Raw genomic sequence first — 24166 nt, forward strand, 5'->3', positions numbered from 1 at the left:
CTTACCATTCCCCCTCCTCAAGTCCATTCTCTGCATCTGTGTCTTTATTCCTGTCCTGCCCCTAGGTTCTTCAGAACCTTTTTTTGTTTTTTGGATTCCATATATATGTGTTAGCATACGGTATTTGTTTTTCTCTTTCTGACTTACTTCACTCTCTGTATGACAGACTCTAGGTCCATCCACCTCACTACAAATAACTCAATTTCGTTTCTTTTTATGGCTGAGTAATATTCCTTTGTATATATGTGCCACACCTTCTTTATCCATTCATCTGTCAATAGACACTTGCCAAAGCAATCTTGAGAAGGAAGAAAATATCTACAGGTACCATACTTCCTGACTTCAAACTACAGTTGTCCATCAGTATGTGCAGGAGATTGGTTTCAGGACCCCCTGTGGATACCAAACTATGTGGATGTTCAAGTCCCCCATATAAAAATGGCATACTATTTGCATATAACCTATACACATCATCCCATGTACTTTAGATCATCTCTAACTTACTTATAATACCTAATACAATTTAAATGCTCTGTAAATAGTTGTAAATGCTTTGTAAATAGTTGCTGACACACAGCGAATTTAAGCTTTTTGGAACTTTGTAATATTTTCAGTCTAATATTGTCTAATATTTTTTTCTAATATTTTCAGTCTGTGGTTGGTTGAATCCATGGAGGTTGAACCTATAGACACAGAGGGCCAACTGCATACTATAAAGCAATAGTCATCAAAACAGTATGGTACTGGCACAAGAACAGACATATAGATCAATGGAACAGAATAGAGAGCCCATGAATAAGCCCATGCACCAGAAGCAAACCAAAAAGACTATCCCCCTTGGTCTTGAACATAATTCTGTGAGTTCTAGCCAAAGCAATAATACATAATTTATAAAACAAAGGGTCTAAAAATGAAAAAAAAATTTATGAAAAATAACTTTTCTAAAACAAGCAAAAAATTTAGTAAGAAGAGTTATGTTAATTTTCTTAATGTCTGGCTTAAAAAATAGAGGTGGATTCTCAAATTTGCTTCTGTGTTGTAATATCACATGCCATATAGTCTCACCTCCATTGTATGCTTGTAAGAGAATGAGAATGAATGAGTTTTTACCTTGTACCTCTGAAAGATTCTCAGATACCCCCTGGTATCACATCATACTCTAAAATCTACTGGCCTAGTATCTAAGAGATAACTCAATAAATGATAAGTTTCATGTTGTTTTGTTAATATAGATCAAATCATGAAACAGGACAATGATTTTCAAACTGTAGTCTTTGACCCCTTACATCCGAATCACTTGGTATCCTATTTAAAAGATAGGTTCTTGGGCTTCAGCCAGTTGATTCTGATTAACTTGGTTTTAGGTGAGGAATCTACATTTTAGCAAGCTCACAACTACTTCTAGTCTGCCTAACAATTTTTAAAATTTATTTATTTATTTGTATTTTGGCTGTGTTGGGTCTTCGTTGCTGCATGTAGGCTTTCTCTAGTTGCGGCGAGCGGGGGCTACTCTTCATTGCAGCGTGCAGGCTTCTCATTGTGGTGGCTTCTCTTGTTGCGGAGTATGGGCTCTAGGTGCATGGGCTTCAGTAGTTGTGGCCTGTGGACTCAGTAGTTGTGGCTCACGGGCTCTAGAGCACAGGCTCAGTAGTTGTGGCACACGGGCTTAGTTGCTCCGCAGTATGTGGGGTCTTCCTGGAACAGGGCTCGAACCCGTGTCCCCTGCAGGCGGATTCTTAACCACTGTGCCACCAGGGAAGTCCCTACCTAACAAATTTGTACCTACTGTTTATAAGAATTTAGAATCATGGAATCTTAGAGCTAGAAAAGACCTTTAAAAATTAGCTAGTAGGGGCTTCCCTGGTGGCGCAGTGGTTGAGAGCCCGCCTGCCGATGCAGGGGACGCGGGTTCGTGCCCCCGTCCGGGAGGATCCCACATGCTGCAGAGCAGCTGGGCCCGTGAGCCATGGCCGCTGAGCCTGCGCATCCAGAGCCTGTGCTCCGCAACGGGAGAGGCTACAACAGTGAGAGGCCCACGTACCGCAAAAAAAAAAAAAAAAAAATTAGCTAGTTGTATTCCCACATCTTACAAATGCGGAAAACTAGGCTTACAAAATACAATGGCTTTCTAAAGGCCATACTTAGAAATAAACAAAAAAACTTCCTCACACAAAGTAGTTAGACAGTGGTTCAGTAAGGATCAAAATTAGATGCCAGAATGTTTGGCACAGACATGTGGAGGAGTAGATAGATACAAGAAAGAAATCTGAGATAGATTATGTGAGAGAGGGAGGCAGGAAGAAGTTGATGATGTCCTTAGAGCATCTAGCTGTATGCTGATGTATGTCCTTGATTGCAATAGGGAGCACCCATAAAAAAGAACGAAATTATGCCTTTTTGCAACAACATGTATGGAACCCCAAAGGCATTTTACTATGTAGTAGTAAGACAGGGAAAGACAGATATTATATGATCTCACTTATACATGGAACCTACAAAAGTCAAAATCATATAAATAGAGATTAGAACAGTGGTAACCAGGGGCTCAGGGGTGGGGGAAATGGGGAGATATTGGTCAAAGGGAACAAACTTCCACTTACGAGATGAACAAGTTTTGGGAATCTAATGTGCAGGCTGGTGACTATAGTTAACAATGCTATATTTTAATACTTGAAAGTTGCTAAGGAAGTAGATCTTAAATATTTTCACCACACACACAATGGTAATTATGTGAGGTGATGGAGGTGTTAATTTTATTTTGGTAATCATTTCACAGTATATATGTGTATCAAATCATCACTTGGTACACCTTAAACTTACACGATGCTGTATGTTGATCGTATCTCAGTAAACTTGGGGGGAAAAAAGAAATAGGGGCACAGAGATGATGTGGCTGAGCATACAGCAAGTAGGTTTCAGCTCTCCAAGTGGTATCCCAGAGGAACTGGTAGACAGTGTCCACATTCGTAAGCCTGTTAAATGCCTATTTATTCTTTTCAGTTGAAGTTTATTTTTGTAAAAGTAATAATTTCCTCCTATTTCTTTCCTTCTGCATTAATCTGTGCAGGTATTAAGCTGTACTGCTCCCTGCTAGCAGTATCCTGACTGGTGAAAATGTCTCGATAATGGACTGTGCAAATCCAAATTTATAAAATGCAGTTGATATGTCAGAGAATATAAAGTTGAATAAGTAGCAAAGGGTCAAATTATGGAGAGCCTTGAATGCTAGTTAGAAGATTGACTATATCTTTTGGGAAAGAACTACCATAGATTGCCAAGGGAATAACATCAGGAAATTAATGACTTGGGAAGATTTGTCACCTGTGCTATACAGGTAGGATTAGAAGGTTGAGAGCTTGGGTGCATAGGAGATTATTTTACTAACTCAGGCATGAAGTGATAGGGCTGACATTACAGTGTATAGTACAATAAATTTAAAGAAGGCAATCAAGAAATGTTTTAATCTAAGATTAGTGATTTGATAATATTGAGAAAAGAAAATGAAGAATAGAAAATAATTTTGAAATATTAGTCCAAAGTACTATTGAAAAATATAGGTAAGTGGATGTACAATGTTAAGAATGATTTTGGTTTTCAAGATATAGAGAACAAGGTGAAGGTTGAACTTCCAAGTGAAGAGCTTCAGGAGTTTGAAATTTGGACTGTAAGTTAAAATTATATATTTAGCATTCATTATTATAATATTAAAATTGCAATAGTAACAATAGATAATTGTTAAATGGAAGTGAAAGGAGATAAGGGCATGAAAAAGGCATTGATAGTGAGATGTGAAATATAGTCAGAAAGTTCAAGGAGAATGAATACAGAGAAAAAGCCATTGTGTTTGGTAATACTGGAGATCATTGATGACTTTCAAGGAAGCATTTTTAATGGAGTAGCATGTTTATATAATAAGCATAATTCTGTATTCGTTTTACCATTGCTGCCATTCTGTTCCTTGAATATTCCCTAGTGTATTGGCACTTGATGTTCCCTCTAGCCAGCCTGAAATTCCCCGAGATTTCCCTGTGACTGGCTCTTTCACTTGATTCAGGTTTCTGCTTAAAGACTTACTCCTCAGAGGCCTTCCTTCATTGTGCTCTATAAATCCTTCACCTCCTTGACACACATACATATAATCAGCCACTGTATATTAATTACTCTATTCTCTTTATAGGATATCTTATTCTCAGATATTACCTTATTTATTTTTTAAAATTTTTATTTACTCTCCTCACTGTAAACTCTTAGTAAGAATAGTTACCATGTCATTCTTTTTATATACTGTGTGTTTAATGCTCAGAGTAATTTTTTTGTTATTGAAGTGTAGTTGATTTACAATATTGCGTTAGTTTCAGGTGTACAGCATATTGATTTGTCTTTGGGTTTTTTCTGCAGACTATATTCCATTATAGATTATTATAGATATTGGGTATAATTCCCTGTGCTATATAGTAAGTTCTTGTTAATTATCTATTTTATGTATAGTAGTTTGTATCTGTTAATCAAACACTCCTAATTTGTCTCTCACTCCCACTTTCCTGTCCTCTTTGGTGAGCATAGTTTGTTTTCTGTGTCTGTGGGTCTGTTTTGTATATAGATTTATTTGTATTGTTTTTTAGATACCTCATATAAGTGATATCATATAGTATTTGTCATTCTCTGTTTGACTTATTTCACTAAGCATATTCTTTAGGTCCATTCATGTTGCTGCTAATGGCAATGTTTTGTTCTTTTTTGTGGCTGAGTAATATTCCATTGCATATGTGTGTGTATGTGTGTATGTGTGTGTCTATATATATATATATATATATATATATATATATATCACATTTTCTTAAGCCAATCGTCCACTGACGGGCACTTGAGTAGCTTCCATGTCTTGGCTTTTCTAAATAGTGCTGCTGTGAACATTGTGGTGTATGTACCTTTTCGACTTACACTTTTTGTTTTTTCTGTATATATACCCAGGAGTAGGATTGCTGGATCATATGGTACCTCCATTTTTTGTTTTATAAGGAACCTCCGTACTGTTTTCCATAGTGGCTGCACCACTTTACATTCCCACCAGTGGTATTCTCCATAACCTCTCCAGCATTTACTTTTTGTAGACTTTTTGATATTAGCCATTCTGACCAGTGTGAGGTGATACCTCATTGTGGTTGTGATTTGCATTTCTCTAATAATTAGCAATGTTGAGCATCTTTTCATGTGCCTGTTTGCCATTTGTATGTCTTCTTTGGAAAAATGTCTATTTAGGTCATCTGCCTATTTTTTGATTGGGTTGTGTGTTTTTTTGATATGGAGTTGTATGAGCTGATTGTATATTTTGGATATTAACCCCTTGTCAGTTCACATCATTTGCAAGTATTTTCTCCCATTCAATAGGTTGTCTTTTCATTTTGTTGATATGCAAACGCTTTTGAGTTTGATTAGGTCCCATTTGTTTGTTTTTGCTTTTATTTCTTTTGCCTTGGTAGACTGACCTATAATGAATGGGCAAAGGATCTGAGTAGACATTTCTTTAACAAGGTATACAAATGGCCAGTATGACCAGGAAAAGATGCTCAACATCATTAGTCATCAGGGAAGTCAAATCCATAGTGAGATTCCACTTCACACCAACTAGAATGGCTATATTCAATAGACAGACAGTAACAAGGATGTGAAGAAATTAGAATCTTTATACCTTATTGTTGGGAATATAAAATGGTCTGTCTACTTTGGAAAACAGTTTGTTAGTTCCCCAAAAGTTAAACACAGAATTACTGTATGACCTAGTAACTCCATGCCTAGATTTATACCCAAGAGAATTGAAAACATGGTCAAATAAAACTTGTACAGGTATGTTCATAGCATCATTATTCATAAGAGCCAAAAGTGGAAACAACCCAAATGTTCATCAACTGTTGAATAGGTAAGCAAAATTTGATATATCCATACAATGAAATAGTATTTAGGAATGAATACTGACATGTGCTGCAATGTGGATGAAACTTGAAAACACTATGGTAAGTGAAAGAAGCCAGTCAGGAAAAGGTCATGTATCTTATGATTCCATTTATATGAAATGTCCAGGATAAAAAATTTTATAGAGATAAAAAGCAGATTAGTGTTGCTTGGGGATGTGAGCAGGAGGAGAGAAACTGGGATTGAGTACTAAAGGTTACTGGATTTTATTCAGGGAAAATAAAAATCTTCTAAAGTTAGAATGTGATGATTGGCTATACAACCCTATGAATATATTTAAAAACATTGAATTACACATTTAAATGGGTGAATTATATGGTATTTGAATTATATCTCAAAGTTGGTTTAAAAAATAAAATGGCAGAAATAATGCTAAACACATCAATTATAATGTAAATATGAATTAAGGTCTTTTATTTAAAATTTTAAAAATCCTGAATGATGTGAATAAAAAGGTAGGGTAGGGAACTCCAAGAGTCCATATTGCCATAAAAATAATGAATCAACTGGCAAAAACTGTCAGAATCAACTTTTTTTGAACTCAGGAAATGACCAAAGGCTTACTGCTACTGGGGGAAAAGGCAATTAAGAAAAATCAGATGGGCTTCCCTGGTGGCGCAGTGGTTGAGAGTCCGCCTGCTGATGCAGGAGACACGGGTTCATGCCCCGGTCTGGGAAGATCCCACATGCCGCGGAGCGGCTGGGCCCGTGAGTCATGGCCGCTGAGCCTACGCGTCCGGAGCCTGTGTTCTGCAACGGGAGAGGCCACAACAGCGAGAGGCCCGTGTACCAAAAAAAAAAAAGAAAGAAAAATCAGATGAACCTCGTTAAGAGAGGGAAGAGAGTGGCCAACATGGCAGAGTAGAAGGACCCCAAGCTCACCTCCTCTCATGAGCACACCAAAATCACAACTATCTGCAGAACAAACATCATTGAAAAAGACTGAAACCTACCAGAAAAGATCCTCTACAAGTAAAGATACAAGGATGGAACCACAACTAGACCCATAGGAGGGGCAGACTTGAAATATAATCAAATTCCATATCTCTCAGGTGGGCGACCCACAAACTGGAGAATAATTATATTTGCAGAGGTTCTCCCACAGGAGTGAGAGTTCTGAGCCCCACATTAGGCCCCCCCGCCCAGGGATCCAGCACCAGGGAAAAGAGCCCCCAGGGCATTTGTCTTTGAAAGCCAGTGGGGCTTGATTGCAGGAGCTTCACAGGATTGGGGGAAATAGAGACTTTACTCTTAAAGAGCGCACACAAAATCTCACTCATACCAGGACCAAGGGCAAAAGCAGTAATTTGATAGAAGCCTGGGCCAGACCTACCTGCTAGTCTTGGAGGGTCTCCTGTGGAGGTCGGGGTGGCAGTGGCCCCCTGGGGACAGCGACACTGGTGGCGGACACAGTGGGGAGCATTCATCTGCAAGAACTCTCCTGGAGTCTGACATTTTGGCATCAAGACCTGGCCCCACCCAACAGCCTGTAGGCTCAAGTGCTAAACAACACACCTCAGGCCAAACAACAAACTGGGTGGGGATGTGTCCATCTACAAACAGGCTGCCTAAAGACTCTCTGAGCCCACAGCCACCTCTAGACATGCCCCTAGCACGGCCCTGTCCATCAGAGGACCAAGACCCAGCTCAACCCACCAGCGGGGCAGGCACTGGCCCCTCCTGCCAGGAACCCTACCCAAACCTTTAGACCAGCCTCATCCACCAGGGCGCAGACACCAGAAGCAAGAAAACTACACTCCCACAGCCTGCAGACTGAGTCCACAAATCCAGACCAGACACTACCCTGGGACCAGCTGGCCCCTGGCTCTTGGGTGATGAGAGGGGTGTGCACTGCTGGGATGCATAGGACATCTACAGAGAGCCACTTCTCCAAGGTTGAGAAACTTAACCAACCTGCCACATACAGGAAAATACAAGTAGCAATTTAGACAAAATGAGACAACAGAGGAATATGTTTCAGATGAAGGAATGAGATAAAACCCCAGAAGAAGAACTAAGTGATGTGGAGATAGGCAGTCGACCCTAGAAGGAGTTCAGAGTAGTGATCATAAAGATGGTCAAAGAACTTGGGAAGAGAATGGATGCACAGAGCAAGAAATTAGAAAATTTTAACAAAGAATTAAAAAATATAAAGAACAACCAAACAAAATTGAAGAATACAATAACTGAAATGAAAAATACACTAGAAGAAATCAATAGTAGACTAAACGAGGCAGAAGAACAGATCAGTGAGCTGAAGACAGAGTAGTGGAAGTCACTGCCACTGAACAGAAAAAAGAATGAAAAGAAATGAGGACAGTTTAAGAGATCTCTGGGACAACATCAAGCACGCTAATATTTGCATTATAGGGATTCCAGAAGGATAAGAGAGTGAGAAAGGACCTAAGAAAATATTTGAAGAGGTAATAGCTGAAAACTTCCCTAACCTGGGAAAGGAAATAGTTACCCAAGTCCAGGAAGTACAGAGAGTTCCATATAGGATTAACCCACAGAGGAATACCCCATGATACAACCTAAATGTCCATTGACAAATGAGTGGATAAAGAAGATGTGGTGTATACATAATGGAATACTACTCAGCCTTAAGAAAGAATGAAATAATGCCATTTTCAGCAACATGAATGGACCTAGAGTTTATCATACTAAGTGACACAAGTCAGACAGAGAAAGACAAATGATATCACTTATATGTAGAATCTAAAAAATGATACAAATGATACAAACTTATTTATGAAACAAAAATGGATTCACAGACATAGAAAAGAAATGTATGGTTACCAAAGGGGATAGTGGGGGTTGGGGTATAGATTAGGAGTCTGGGATTAACATATACGCACTACAATATATTATAAAATAGATAAACAACAAGGATCTACTGTATAGCACAGGGAACTATACTCAATATCTTGTAATAACCTGTAATGGAAAATAATCTGAAAAAAAAAATATATATATATATATATCACTGAATCACTTTGCTGTACACTTGAAACTAATACAACATTGTAAATTAACTATACTTCAGTTTAAAAAAAGAGGCTAGGGGTGTTTTAACTTACCCTGATCATGTCTCAACTTCCCAGCATCCCTGTTACAGGTACTTAGTAATGGAGGGAGCAGAACAAACCTTGTACTCAAAGAACTGTAGTTGTTTTAACCTGACTGATGGTTCTCTGAAAGGTTAGTTCTAAGGGTTTGTCTTCCTTTTACATAACTCAGGATCCTCCCAGAGCTGAGGAGGCTACCTGGGGGTGATTGTCAAAAACAATTTAAAGGCAAATGTATTAGTTGGTGGTGCCCAGTGCAAGGGTATACAATTAGTGTAAATAATTAATCAAAAAATTTGCAGGGAAAGGCTGAGGATTGAGATGCCTTGGGGAACAAGGGCTTTGAAAACCTCCCACGTACTCTGAGAAATCTAGAAGGCCATATGCATGCCCAGGGATGGGTACATGATCAGAAAAGACCCAAGAAGGTCCTGCCCATTAGTCTTTTATGCAAGCAGGAAGTGAGGGCTAAGGTAGAGTTTTAATCTGCCTGACTGAGTCTTGTTGGCTTGCCCCAACACACACACAGAGCCCATCTACCAAGACTAGATTAGGAGTTTTGATGTTATTGTTTGTGGTGTTTAAAGAAATCTCTTGGATCACTAATTGATTGCTAAAGTAACAGAACAGAGACTTTAGGGGCCATAATGACAAAGAATATAAACTTTAGAAAATTAGTTCAGAAAACTCACTAAACAAATGTACAAGTACATCAAGTAGCAAAAACAAAACCTGAGAGGAAGGAGAATCTGATTTCCAGAGTTGCCACATTATAATATTTAAAATGTCTTGTTTTCAAGAAACAGTTGCAAGGCATGCAAAAAAAAAGAAAATTGGCCCATACACTGGGAAAAAAAAATAATAGAAAATGTCCCTGGGGAAGCCCAGACATTGGCCTTACTAGACAAAGATTTAAAAAAAAAAATTTTTTTTTTGCGGTATGCGGGCCTCTCACTGTTGTGGCCTCTCCCATTGCAGAGCACAGGCTCTGGACATGCAGGCTCAGCGACCATGGCTCATGGGCCCAGCCGCTCCACGGCATGCGGGGTCTTCCCAGACCGGGGCACGAACCCATGTCCCCTGCATCAGCAGGCGGACTCTCAACCACTGCGCCACCAGGGAAGCCCTAAAAATTTTTTAAATATACTCAGAGAACTAAAGGAAAACATGTGAATGATATGTAACCAACTGGATAATGTTAATAATGAGATAAAAATTTTAAAAGAACTAATAGAAATTTTGTAGCTGAAGAGTACAGTAATTGAAGTGAAAAAAATTACTTGAAGGGTTCAGCAGCTTATTTGAGCAGATAGAAGAAAGAGTCAGTGAACTTGAAGATTCTCAATTGAGATTATCCACTCCATGGAAGAGAAAGAATAAAGAATGGGGAAAAATTTGAATACAGTCTCAAAAACTTGTGGGACACCATCCAGCATACCAACATATACATAAGGGGAGTCCCAGAGAAGAGTAGAGAGAGAAAAGGGCAGATAACATTTGAAGAAATGATGGCTGAAAGTTTTCCAAAGTTAATGAAAGGTATGATCTGCAGATCCAGGAAGTTCAACAAACTCGTAAGTAGGAGAAATGCAGAGATCCACGTTATGACACATTATAATCAAACATTGGAAGATAAAGACAAAGAGAATCTTGAAAACATCAAAAGAGAAGCAATTCTTCATATGTAAAACATCCTCAATATAATAACAGTTTATTTCTCATCAGAAACTATAGAGGTCAGAAGGCAGTAGGATAAACATATTCAGTTTCCTGGTAGAAAAACACAAAAGCAGAACAAATTGTCAACCAAGAATTCTATATCTGGCAAAACTTCAAAAATGAAGGAGAAATTAATACATTCCATGATAAACAAAAGCTGAGAGATTGTCACTAGTAGACCTGCACTTCAAAAGCTCTAACGGAAATCTTCAGTCTGCGATAAAAACACAGTAGACAGTAACTTGAATCCACACAAAGAAATAAAGAATGCTGTAGAAGTAACTATATATGTAATAAAGTAACTATATCAGTGTAAATGTAGTATTTTTGTATCTCCTCATTTTTCCTATTTGATTTAAAAGAGAACTACACAAAACAATAATTATAAACCTATGTTGATGGACACACAATGTATAAAGAAATGACCTATAATAATAGCATAAAGGAGGTAAATGCTATATAGGAACATTTTTGTATACTACTGAAACTAGGTTGGTATTAGTTCTAACTAGATTGTTATGAATTAAGATGTTAATTATAATTCAGGACAACTGCTAAGAAAACAATAGATAAATAAATAAGTATATACATATGCTTGAAGAAATGAGAAGGGAATGAAAGTGGTACACTAGAAAATATTTAGCACAAAATAAAGGAGTAATGAAGGAATTGGGGGACCAAAGAGATATACAGAAAATGCAAAATGGCAGAAGTAAATCTGTCCTTATCAGTAATCACATTAAATATAGATGCATTAAAGACACCAGTAAAAGAAACAAATTGGCAGAATGAATTTTTAAAAATCATTCAACTATATGCTGTCTACAAGGGACTCACTTCAAATATAAGAACCCAAGTGGTTTAATGTGAAAGGATAGAAATATTTCATGCAAAGAGTACCCTCTGCAAGATAATATAGCTGAAGTAACTATATTGCTATCATGCGACATAGACTTTAAGACCAAAATTATACAATAAAGAGAGAAGGATATTACGTAGTGATGAAAGGATGAATCCATCAAAAATACATAACAATTACAAACATATATGCACCTGAGAAAGTCACAAAATATATGAAGGAAAAACTGACAGAATTGAGGGGAGAAATAGACAGTTCACCAGTAATAGTTGGATACTTCATACCCCACTTTTAATAATGGATAGGACAACCAGTCTGGGGATCAACAAGGAAATAAAAGTCTTGAACAACATCAACTAACTAAACCTAACAGATGAATAGAGAACATTCTACCCCAAAACAGCAGAATACATATTCTGCTCGAGTGTACATGAAATACTCTTCAGCACTGATCATACGTTAGACCACAAAACAAGATTCCATAAATTTTAAAATATTGAAATCATGCAAGATATCTTCTCTAACCACAAGGAAATGAAGTTAGAAGTCAAAAGGAAATATGAGAACTTTACAGATATAAAGAAATTAAGCAAGACACTCTTCAAGGATTAAAGCAACTGGAACTCTCATTCTTTGCTGGTAGAAGTACAAATTGGAATGACCTGTTTGGTAAACATTTTTGTATTTTAAGGTTAAGCACATGCTTATCAGATTGCTCAGCAACCCCATTCCTAGGTATTTATCCAAAAGAAATTAAGACATCTGCCCATGCAATGACTTGTGTGCAAATGTTTAGAGTAGGTAGTAGCCCCAGATTGGAAAGAAGTAAAATATCCAACTGGAAATGGATAAATTGTGGTGTCCAAACAATAGAATACTGCAAAGCAGTGAAAAGGAATTAACTAATAATATATTTGATTATGAAAGAATCTCGAGATTTATTCTAAATGAATTAATCCAGACACAAGAAAGTATGTATGATTGTAGTAATTTGATATTCAGATATCTATACTGGGAAAAAGTAGATGGATTATTCCTAGGAACAAGAAGGTGGGGGCAGGGGGAAGAGAACTATTACCGAAAAACATGAGAAAATTTTGTGAGGTGGTGGAAATGCTTTATATCATGATTGTGGTTTCACTTATGTTGGTAGGCACAACTGTGAAAACTCATCAAGTTATACACTTAAAATTTAAAGTTTTTATTGTTTGTAAATTATACCTCAATAAAGCTGACCCAAAAATGAAAAAAAGAATTATAAAGACAAAAAAATTAATACTTCGGAACCAAGGGGTGGGAGTGGGCCAGAAAACATTATTTGAAGTAAGAGTTTTTAGGAGTAAGACAAAATGGAAATACAAACTGTTTGAAATTTGTGACAATGAGAACATGAAACTTATGGAGTATGGTGAAAACTTTACTCAGAATGAAATTTTAGCCTTAAATTATTTTATCAGTTGAAGTAGTAGTGGTCTAAACAACTCAAGGGTTAGAACAATATTCATATCTTCTTCATGGGAAATAGGATGTATTTATTTTTATTTATAGATATATTTATTTTTATTTAACAAATATACATATGGCACTTACAATGTACTATATCTTTATAAAGATAAAAATGGAAATTAAATAGAAGTTGATAAGATCTAATTCTTGGAGAATATTGGTAAACTCTGAAAAGCTAACAAAAAATAAAACGGAGTAAATAAATATCCCACATTATGGCTAAGAAAGAGTACAACCACGATGACAAGGAGACTAAAAGTGACGGAATGCAGTATACAACACAACACTAATAAATTTAAAATATTAATAAAGTGGGTCATTATCTTAAAGAGTAAGTAATCAGAATTTAATAATAATAGAGTTTCTGAAATAATTCTTTTCAGCCTTATCTCTCATTATTCCCACATTTTAATCTTTTGCTGCAGCAAAAGGGATCTGTACACTGTTCCCTAAGCAAAACCTGTGTTTTTCCCATGTCTAGCATTATTTGCTCACTTCTATAACCTATTAATGGCATTTTCTTTTCATGTATTCAGATGCTACCTATCTTTCAAGCAGGTACACTTTCCATTTCCTTGAGGAAACTCCCCCTAGCATCTTAGGTGGAAAAGAGCACTTGTGACAGTACGCATGAGTCACTTACTCAGCTTTTTAGAACTATGTATCTTTTAATGCTTTATCTTCCTTCTCCTTATGGAGAATAAATACATGGAATATTCCATATATATATATATATATATATATATATATATATATATATATATATATACACACCCCATCCCTGATATATATATAACTCTCATTATCCCCCCATACTCTAGTTTATACAGAGTAGGGGCTCTGGAAATAAATATTTAATTGATTGCTAAAAGTGAATCAAGGTGAGATTCAAGTTAGGAAAAAGTGGTTAGCTACCATTCCAGGTAAAGTTAGGATTTCTTTGGGTAGTATTTTTCTAGTTAGGTGTGCATGAGTGGGAGAATGTATTCAGTTTTTTCCACTTGAAGGCTCAGATAAAATATATGTCTTGATATAACTGGCATCTTCCTAAGCCTCAAATTCTTTTTTGTAAAAGGAGGACAATATATATATTGAGTTTGTAAGACTGTATGAGACAACGAATGTGTAGCTCCTTGGCACAGCTCTTGGAACATATTCAATCCTGAAAAATTGTTACTTTCCCCACCTTTCATATGAGGTCACAATTACTTGCAACTACAATGTGGTTATTTCCCCATTTTGATAAGCCTTAATATTTTGGCTGATAGCAATGAGCACACGTAGGTTGAAACAATACATAATTTAATGTTTAATTCTAATTTAGTTATTTCTTCATTCCCAAGCATAACCTATGCTAGATTGCTTTTTTCTCATTGGGTGTGTTGTAATTTGCATCTTTCAGGTTTTTTATGAAACAGTTTTTATTTTTTCACCTGTCATTGCTGTATGGATTGGTGTACATTGTGACTAATTCTTTCATAGGTCACTGGACTAATGATTTGAGACTAGAACCCTTTGGATGAATGGTTAATATTTAAATTAGTATTTTTCTCTTTTTCCTCTGAAAAGGGAAATTGACAAATTAAGTCATTGTTAATGGATTGCTGTAGTGACATCTGCTTAGTTTGGTGACCTGTTGATGGCTGTGACCTACAGTTACAGGCAAGGTGGAGCTTAGTTGGACAATGGCAGAAGAGTGTTATCTCAGATTTTTGCAGACTTTTGGTATTTAGTCAGTATAAATAACAAAAGCAGAACAAAACAAATCTTTGAGTATCTGGTCAAGTCATTTCCACTGCCTTTTAAAATTATCTCTAGAGTTAAGTGACTATTCTTTACCTGTATTTAATCTTGCATTATATGCCTCCTGAGGCACCTCAACCACCTTGTAGAAACTTAGTATGGTTTTAAATTTAATTATCATGATTTTAACATTTCTGAAAAATAGCACCATTCTGTACCATGTCCCTAAACTCAGAAGTGTTTTTATGAATCTGTTTTATATCCTGTGAGGAAATATGTATTTTTTAGTCTTTTTTGATAGATTTATAATATTTAAAGATGCAATCTCAGAAATCTTAGTGTGGTAATGTTCCTAGTACTGGGAGAGGAAAAACACAGCCAACGTTTTATTTTGTTATAAAAATTAGCAGCAAAATAACTAACAGTGATAAAACTCTTTTCGCTTTAGGGCCAAGGAATACGAGAGTTTATTGGAAACAAAAAATTCTGGCTCAGACTCACCCTATAAAGCAAAGTGAGTATTTTATCCTACATTTTAGTTCTTTGTCTTTTCAGTCTTTGCCTGTAACAAAAGCTTATCTGAACCATCATTGTATGCCTGTGGTCATGGACTTTGTATCTGATGCCTAGAATTTTATTCTGCTAACACAGTGGTATCCAACTGGGGATGGTTTTGCGAGAGGACATTTGTCTGTGCCTAGGGGTATGTGATAATATTTTGGTTATCACAACTTGGAAAAATGGTGCAGCTGCCATCAAGCGTGCAGAAGCCAGGGGATACTGTTAAACATTCTTCAGTGCACAAGATAGGCCTCCACAGCAAAGTATTACCACATCCAAAACATCAGTAGTGCTGAGGTAAAGAAACCCTATTCTAACAAAACAAGTTCTGGCAAGGCTGTACTGGTTCTTACTCTGAGGAGATCTCATTCAAGATTGTTGCAAGGGCCACTTGACAGATGAGGATTTAGACTCCGCCATTGGGTGTAAGCGTAATTACTAAGCGTAATAGCTAAGTAAACAAAAACATCATCATTTTGCTTCTCTCAAATAGACTACCAGTAGAGGTGCAGTGAGAGAAAGGTACTTATATAATACTACCGATGGGGGTACAGACTGGTGTAGTCTTATTGAAAGGCAATGTGAATCTGGAGCTTAGGATGTCCACTTTTATGTTTACGATTAAGATATCTTTTATTCATTATGTATATGATTAAGTTCTAGCACTTGAAGTTGTACTTTATTTTTTTAATTTATAGTTGATTTACAATGTTGTGTTAGTTTCTGGTATACAACAAAATGATCCAGTATATATATTTTTTCCAATTCTTTTCCATTATAGTTTATTACAAGATATTGAATATAGTTCCCTGTGCTATACAGTAGGACCTTGTTGTTTATATATTTTATATATAGTAGTTTGTATCTGCTAGTCCCAAACTCCTAATTTATCCACCAAATAGTTTTGTGTTGGCATGTGAATAATAATACAAATTAATGGAATCGATTTTTTAAAACAGTCTAGAAATCCAAAATTTGAGGAAATTTAATATATGATGTGGTATAGTGTTTGCAAAGATGGCCAGAAGTTGTTGAGCCATTCCTGGAGGCATATCCCTTTGCAATATAACTTTGCCACCTCTCCATCAAGGAGTGGACTCTATTTTCCTTACTCTTGAATTTGTTCTGGCCTTTTGACTTGTTCTCATCCACAGTCTACTGCAGAAGCAATATGTGACTCCTGAGCCTTGGCTCCAGAAGTCTTGAGGCTTCTGCTCACAACTTTGCTTTCTTGCTCCCCTGTGACTGCCATATAAGGAAGCTTTGGTCAGCCTCCTTGAGGATGACAGATCACTTGGTCATGGTGTATAATCCTTTTAATATGCCGTTTAATTTGTTTTGCTTGTTTTATTGAGGGTTTTTGCATCAGTGTTCATAGAGGATATCAGGCCTTATCAAGCCTCTGCTTGTGTCACATTTGTTTATGTCCCATTGGCCAAGGCAAGTCATTTTGCCAAGTCCGTAGTCACTGTCTGAGGTGACTATGTACGTCATGGCTGGCAAGATATACTTCAAGGGGGACCTTTAATGTAACCATCTACTATACAACTTTCTCTGGATTCTCCTCTTACTTGACTAGATGCTCTTTTTCAGTATCTTTTGCCTGGTTGTTTCTTGTCTCTTTGACCACTGACATTAACATGCCTTTGTCCTGAGAGTTCAAATAGAGAATTACTCCCTTGGTAATCTCATTTAGTTTCATGACTTTAAACATCTAGTATCTGGATGGACTTTAAATTTATGTTTCCAATACAGACCTGTCCCCAGAACTCCAGAACACTATATCCAGCTTCCTATTTAGCATTTCCACTTGAATGTCTCTGTTCACTTGGATGCCTCAAGTGAACATGTGCAAAATCAAACTCCTGAAATTTGCTCCCATACCTTACCCCTCCTATTTTTGCTCATCCTTAATTTAAGGATGGCAAGCCCATCCTTAAATTAAGACATCTAAAATCTTTAGAGTCATCCTTTTTCTCACACTCTTTCAGTCCATCAAAAAATTCTATTGGCTCTATCTGTAAAATATATTCAGAATCTGACAACTATTCATTACCTCCATAGTAACTAGTGTAGTCTAACCTACCAGTGTCTCTCATCTGGATTATTGTAGCAGCTTCCTAATTAGTTCTACACTGCTCTGCCCTCGTTTACTACAGTCTCTTCGCCACAGGGCAACCAGGGTATTCTTTTAAATTATAAGTCTAGAAAAATGGCAGTAGCAATAGAAGCATAATTTTTCAATATCTTCAAATTTTAATATAGAAACCAGATAACTAATAAAGAAAACCCAAAACCCATGGAAGCATTTACAAAAAACACTGCATTGCCAGGTATCTGCATGAAATCTGAAATGCAAGTGGATGGGAACAAATAGCCACAAGACCTGCATGGTAATGACATCAGTGTGAAAGAAAGCAAAGAGAAGCAACTGGGATAACAGATGTAAGGAAAGGATAACCCCCAAATAACTAACAGGTTTTCACTGGAAGGTTCAGGGAACCAATTTGAGAGAAGCACCTGAACCTCAGTCTTAAGTAGGTTTCTCAAGAAGGGCTGATGTGAACAATGTTGCCTTAGTTCTTACTCTTTCTTATCAATAATTTTATGCCCTCAAAAATCAGTTTTGCCGGGCTTCCCTGGTGGCACAGTGGTTGAGAGTCCGCCTGCCGATGCAGGGGACACAGGTTCGTGCCCCGGTCCAGGAAGATCCCACATGCCGCGGAGCGGCTGGGCCCGTGAGCCATGGCCGCTGAGCCTGCGCGTCCAGAGCCTGTGCTCCGCAATGGGAGAGGCCACAACAGTGAGAGGCCCGTGTACCATCAAAAAAAAAAAAAATCAGTTTTGCCAGTTACAAAATCCTTGACCCACATTTTCTTTTCTTGAGGATCTTAAATACTAAGAGAGAATGAACCTTAGACAATCAAAATTATTAGACATCAACATAAAGACTAGGGATGAATAGTAAAGTTATAGTTTCTTATAGAACTAAGAATAACTGATGGCCAGAAGAAAAAGAATATTATGTAATAACTGTATCTCAGTTGTTTTTATAGTATAACTATAAGAAAAATATTGGGGAGAATGAGGAAAACATATTCTAAAAAATTAACCATTCTCCAGTTATATTGGTGATGGTATTATTGATAATGTTATTCTGAGTCTATGTGCATAATAATAAGGATAAAGTAAAGAAGATTATGGAGACTAGCATTCTTTCATCCCCTGTATTACTGAGAAACTGAATTCTCAGTCTGGATGAAAGGAGATAGATGTAATACATTAGAGATCAGGTAATACCCCTGTAGGACTGAATTTGAAATATATGAATTTATGAGATATTTTATCTTTTAAAAAGTGTTCTGCATATTTGTGTGTATACGTATTTGCGTATATACATATATAGATACACATGTATTATGTATGTGTGTACACACATTTACTTATTTCCTAGCTCTGTCGATTGAAGAGGCCTAGAAACAATGACCAATGCAGTAGCAGTGAGCATATCTCACTAAAGGGAGCAAGAGCTTCTTGGAAAAATGTCTAATGCTAGATCTGAATGCTCTGTCATACTAGATGGCAAGGAATCTCTCAAAGACTGCTAGTGTTTTGTCAAAAGACTCAGGAGCTGACTTGAAAAGTTTACTAATAGACAAAAATAGGACAATTTGAGCATCAAAAAGGATAATTATTGTAACCGATTGAAATTGGTAACCAAATAGCAGATGAAAAGAAATGTCTCCTTATAAAATTATTCTAGCTAATAAATGAAAATGACTCTTCCACCAGTTTCCCCTCCCTTTCCAGAAAAATTCAGTCCTAAAGCCACTAGAAGAGAGAGCACCAAGCAACCATCTGCACTGGCTGGATGGCTGGAGGCAGCAGTGGCACAACGGTGGGTGTCAGAGTAGGCTAAGGAGGGGCGCCAGGTATGGAGGTTCAGAGCCCAAGCAGAGCGCAGGGAGCTTCCATGTGGGGTAGGACACCATGGCCTGGTGTGGGGAATCAGAGCCAAATGAGGAGGGTAATCCATGGAATGTAATCCTGGCACAGTCTGTCAGGGGAGTCTTGCAAAGGGTGTGAAACCCAAGCAAGCTGAGAATGGCAGAAGAGCCCAGAGTAGGGAGTTGGAGGCCAAGCAGGAAGATAACAGTATGCATAAAGAAAGATGCATGATATATTAGGTGGATTGTTCACATAAGTAAATATATTAAGGATGAGAGAAGAGAGTTAAAAATAGACCCAGGGAGAATAGAAAATCCTGTGGTGGTGAATTGGAATTGTAGGTATCGGTTTTAACTCGTATTTTCCATTATATATATAAGTAGAAATAAATATAGATGTAAAGTGTAGGGATACACACACACACACACACACACACACACACACACACACACACACACGTGACCCTTGAACAGTGAGGGTGGGGGCTGGGGCACCGGCCCTCCGAGCAGTCAGAAATCTGCCTGTAACTTTTACGGTCGGCCTTCCCCTCCAAAGTTCTGTGTTCACGGATTCAACCAATCCTGAATCCTGTGGGACATACGTAGTGAAAAAAATCTGCGTATAGATGGACCTGCACAGTTCAAAGCCCTGTTGCTCAAGCGTCAACTCTGTGTATATATAATTATATATATAGTTATATGTTTTTGTTTTTGTTTTTGCGATACGCCGGCCTCTCACTGTTGTGGCCTCTCCCGTTGCGGAGCACAGGCTCTGGACATGCAGGCTCAGCGGCCATGGCTCACGGGCCCAGCCGCTGCACAGCATGTGGGATCCTCCCGGACCGGGGCACAAACCCGTGTCCCCTGCATCGGCAGGCGGACTCTCAACCACTGCGCCCAGTTATATGTATTTTTTATATTTATTTATATAATAATATACACACATTTTCTAGATCTTTCCACTAAGAATGAGGGTCTGGGAGCAGGAACACCCTGATAGCATTGAGCACATCTAGTATACCCATGTAAGTATGAAGGTGAGGTAGTTCCCTGAAAGGGATAGATGGGTTCTTTTTCCACAGGAAAGGATGCTGGCTGGCAACAATGAATGATGATCAATGTAGGAGGCAATATATGCACACTGATTTTTTCATCTTATATGGGGATTTCTTAGGCTGTTACATTTAGAAATACAGGCTTAAGCATATTATTTACAAATGGAAGGGGAACCGGTAGCCTTAAATTTAGACTATGTACCTTTCAAATAGAGGAGGTGAAAGAAAAAAGAAGTTAATATGTTTATGTCTTCCTGTACATCACACCAAAGAACAATGTTAGTTCCTAACGTGGGCCCAGTCCCCTTTCTTACACTTTTATAAATCTTCCCAATGATCCTAATGAACCTCCCAAAATTGACCGTGATAAAATTTAGGGATCCTTACAGAGAAGCCCTTACATTTCACATTTGCCAGTGACAGGTTTGAACTTAAGAGTTGTTAGAATTTGTTCAAGTTTTGAGAAGAAAATATCTGACCTTAAAAAATTCTCCATAAAGCCATTTACCTGACAGATACTTCTCATGTTCTAGGCTAGGAGTTATGAATCCTTCACGTTTTCTTTTCATGCTAGAAAAAATTAACATGCCAGAAGTAACTCAAATAGCAATTTCTGTATTAATAAAAACTGCACCCTCTAAACAGCTCCTATTCTTGCCCTGTAGGGAAAATACAGCTTTCAGGGCTTGAGTCCTGTGACATTCTATCATTATTTATAGTATGAATCAAAATCTAATGTTTTTCTTGAGAGGGGCTGTATTATTTGTGGTACTTCTTTGGAGGCAGGGAATAAAACAGAGGTTTAGCTCATGTTACCTAAGCATCCCCTTGATTTGGCATTCTTCCTTGAAAGATAGGTTCATATGAATCCCAGATTTGATTTACCTCAGGGTGAAATACAAGCCTCTTGTATTCTGTGAATTAAAATGGCCCTTGTGCCTCCCTAAATACCCCTGGTTTTCAGTGGAATGTGAGCATTCTTGGTAAGAATAGTGCTAGATTCATATGCATCCATTGCTATGGCTGGATATTCAGTTACATGGTGTGCAGGCTTTATTCAGCCAAAAGCTGAAGTGGCTACTTATCTGTCACACAATGAAGTTCGCTGCCAATATTCATCCACATGATAAGGTCAGTAACTTTAATCGGATGGGACTCTAGCCCATATTCGATTAGGAAGAAAAGAAGTATGTTGCTCTTATTCTATTTTTGTATTTTTTATATTCCCTTTTTCCTTTTGTTAGGTTGAGACTTTCTGTCAATGAATAGTAATAAGAGTTGGTCATTTATTGAATGTCTACTTTAGTGAATGCTGTTAGGTACATTACATTAATTATCTCTAATCTTCAGAAGCTCTGAAAGAAAAAAAATATATATATATATATAAAATCTCCACTTTCAAGTTGAAGAAACTGAGATTGAAAGTAGATAAATAACCTCCCCAGGGTTTACATATGTGGTATGTTCTGGAGCCAGAGTTTAAGCATAGGTATTTCTGATTTTAGAGTTTGTATTTATTCCTTGACTTATCGAAGTAAACTTCATATGGATAGCTTAGGTTTAAACTGGAGTTCACCAGGGCCTTTTTGAGCTGCAATTACTGTTGTATTCTTTGAGGAGTTCAGTATTTTTACATAAATACATTTCTAGATGAAATTATATTCTAAGATATTATTCATTTGTGAATGAAATTTCCTTATTTGAATTGACTAATATGGTGTGGAGACAAAGCATGAAATTTGAAGATTAAAGGCCTAGGTTTCTAGTCCCAATAATACATTTACCAGTCGTGAGGCCTTGGGAAAGTCACCTAATTTGCCTGAGCCTTGGCGTCGTCATTTTTCAAACAGGGATGGACAGTGTTTTTCAGAGGACTAAAAATGATCATGTACATGAAAGCATTTTGTAACATATGAGGTTATGGATACTATTAATATTAATGTAAAGAAGAAATTTCTTCTTAGACCATTCATCATTAAATATCTATTGAGGGTACTTATCTAGAGGTGCTACGGATAAGATGGTGAATGGGTCGACAAGAACCCTGTCTCGGGATTTCTGTAGTGGCGCAGTGGTTAAGAATCCACCTGCCAGTGCAGGGGACACAGGTTCGATCCCTGGTGCAGGAAGATCCCACATGCCACGGAGCAACTAAGCCTGTGCACCACAACTACTGAGCCTGTGCTCTAGAGCCCACGAGTCACAACTACTGAGCCCGCGTGCCACAACTACTGAAGCCCTCGCACCTAGAGCCTGTGCTCCACAACAAAGAGAATCCCCCACGATGAGAAGCCCGTGCACCACAACGAAGAGTAGCCCCCGCTCGCTGCAACTAGAGAAAGCCCATGTGCAGCAAGGAAGACCCAATGCAGCCAAAAATAAATAAATTAATTAATAATAAAAAAAAGAAAAGAACCCTGTCTTATGAAGTTAATACTGTGCTTCTGCACTGTCCAGTATGATAGCTTCTAGCCACATATGGCTTTTTAAATTACTAAAATTAAATAAAACTTAAAATTTAGTTCCTCAGTCACACTAACTATATTTCAAGTGCACAATAGGTACATTTGGCTAGCAGCCACCATGTTGGACAGTACAGATATGGAACATTCCCATCATTACCAAAAGTTCTGTTGTAAATCTCTGCATGGGAGAGACTTGTAATAAGTGATTTGAAGGAATAGTCAAATCAGAGAAAGCAATGTTTAGCCTAAAAACTTAGGGATAAGTAGGAATTTTCTAGATAATGTGGAGGTGGGGGAAGCATTTCAGAGGAATGAATGAATAGCATTTGCAAAGACACTGAAGCAGGAAGAGCGGGATTTAGATCCAGGAAGACCTCGTGCATACAGAGCCTGTGTGGCAAGACTAGCCCTACATGGGAGGAATCAGTCTTCCTTGATTGTAATAGGAGAAATAAGGGAGAGTATGGGTGAAGTGCTGATATCCTTGTAGATTTTGTGGCAGAAAGATTTTCTGGTTCCAGTAGCTTCCATTTTCTCTATAAGATGTAAGATCTTCATATGTGAAAGTAATGGGGAGAAAGGAATGGGTGGAGTTGTCAGGAGATTGAGCAATATATGAAGCAAGTCTTTGTAGGAGAGTGAGCAGACTAGACAAACGTATATTAGTAAGATTCTGAATCTGTAGTCATACCAGTCTTTTGCATGGTATGACTGTTTCTCAGTATCAAAAATGGAAAAGGCAGGCAGATGTTCACTAATCCAGCTAAATAAATTAATGTATGCAAGGCACTGAGAGGGATGCCTGGCCCACTAAACAAACATTAATGATTGTTACCATGACTGGGGGTTAGCTGTAGGAGTAACAGAACAACAGAAAGGGAATGTAGCACACGTTTACAAGAAAGTGATTATAATGATGGCCTATGGAATCAATCATAGATAAAAATGGAAGTAAGGCAACAGGGAGATGATGCCTAGGGGAAAAGTGGAGAGATCTGGGAAAGTGTCTGGTGAGTATCTGCTGGTAGGATACTCAAGCAAGTAAGTTGAAAGGAGAGGAAGATTGATCAAAGAGTAAGGTATATGAAACAGAAGAAGTAAGGGCTTCAAAGAAATATTACATACGTTCCCCTTACTAAAGAATCTTATGATCTAGGAAATATGTGTTATTCTTGGTGAAAAGGAAATAATTGCTCTCTTGTCTAAATGACATCAGCAGTGGCAGGAAATCCCCAAATTGCCTGTAAATTGGAAAATGGAGAGTTTGATATTC

At 37.6% G+C, this 24166-nt stretch overlaps 1 protein-coding gene across 3 annotated transcripts in view; it reads left to right on the forward strand.

Moving 5' to 3' along the window:
* Nucleotides 1–24166, forward strand: part of SCAPER (S-phase cyclin A associated protein in the ER) — a 495909-nt gene that overhangs the window by 243853 nt on the left and 227890 nt on the right. For all 3 annotated transcript variants that reach the window (XM_082647309.1, XM_082647310.1, XM_082647311.1), the window contains exon 22: nt 15314–15379. In XM_082647309.1, coding sequence (XP_082503435.1) covers nt 15314–15379 — 66 coding nt within the window. The remainder of the gene's footprint in view (nt 1–15313; nt 15380–24166) is intronic.

Source organism: Grampus griseus (genome assembly GCF_964374135.1).
Source record: "Grampus griseus genome assembly, chromosome: 2".
In the NCBI taxonomy this organism is placed as follows: domain Eukaryota; kingdom Metazoa; phylum Chordata; class Mammalia; order Artiodactyla; family Delphinidae; genus Grampus; species Grampus griseus.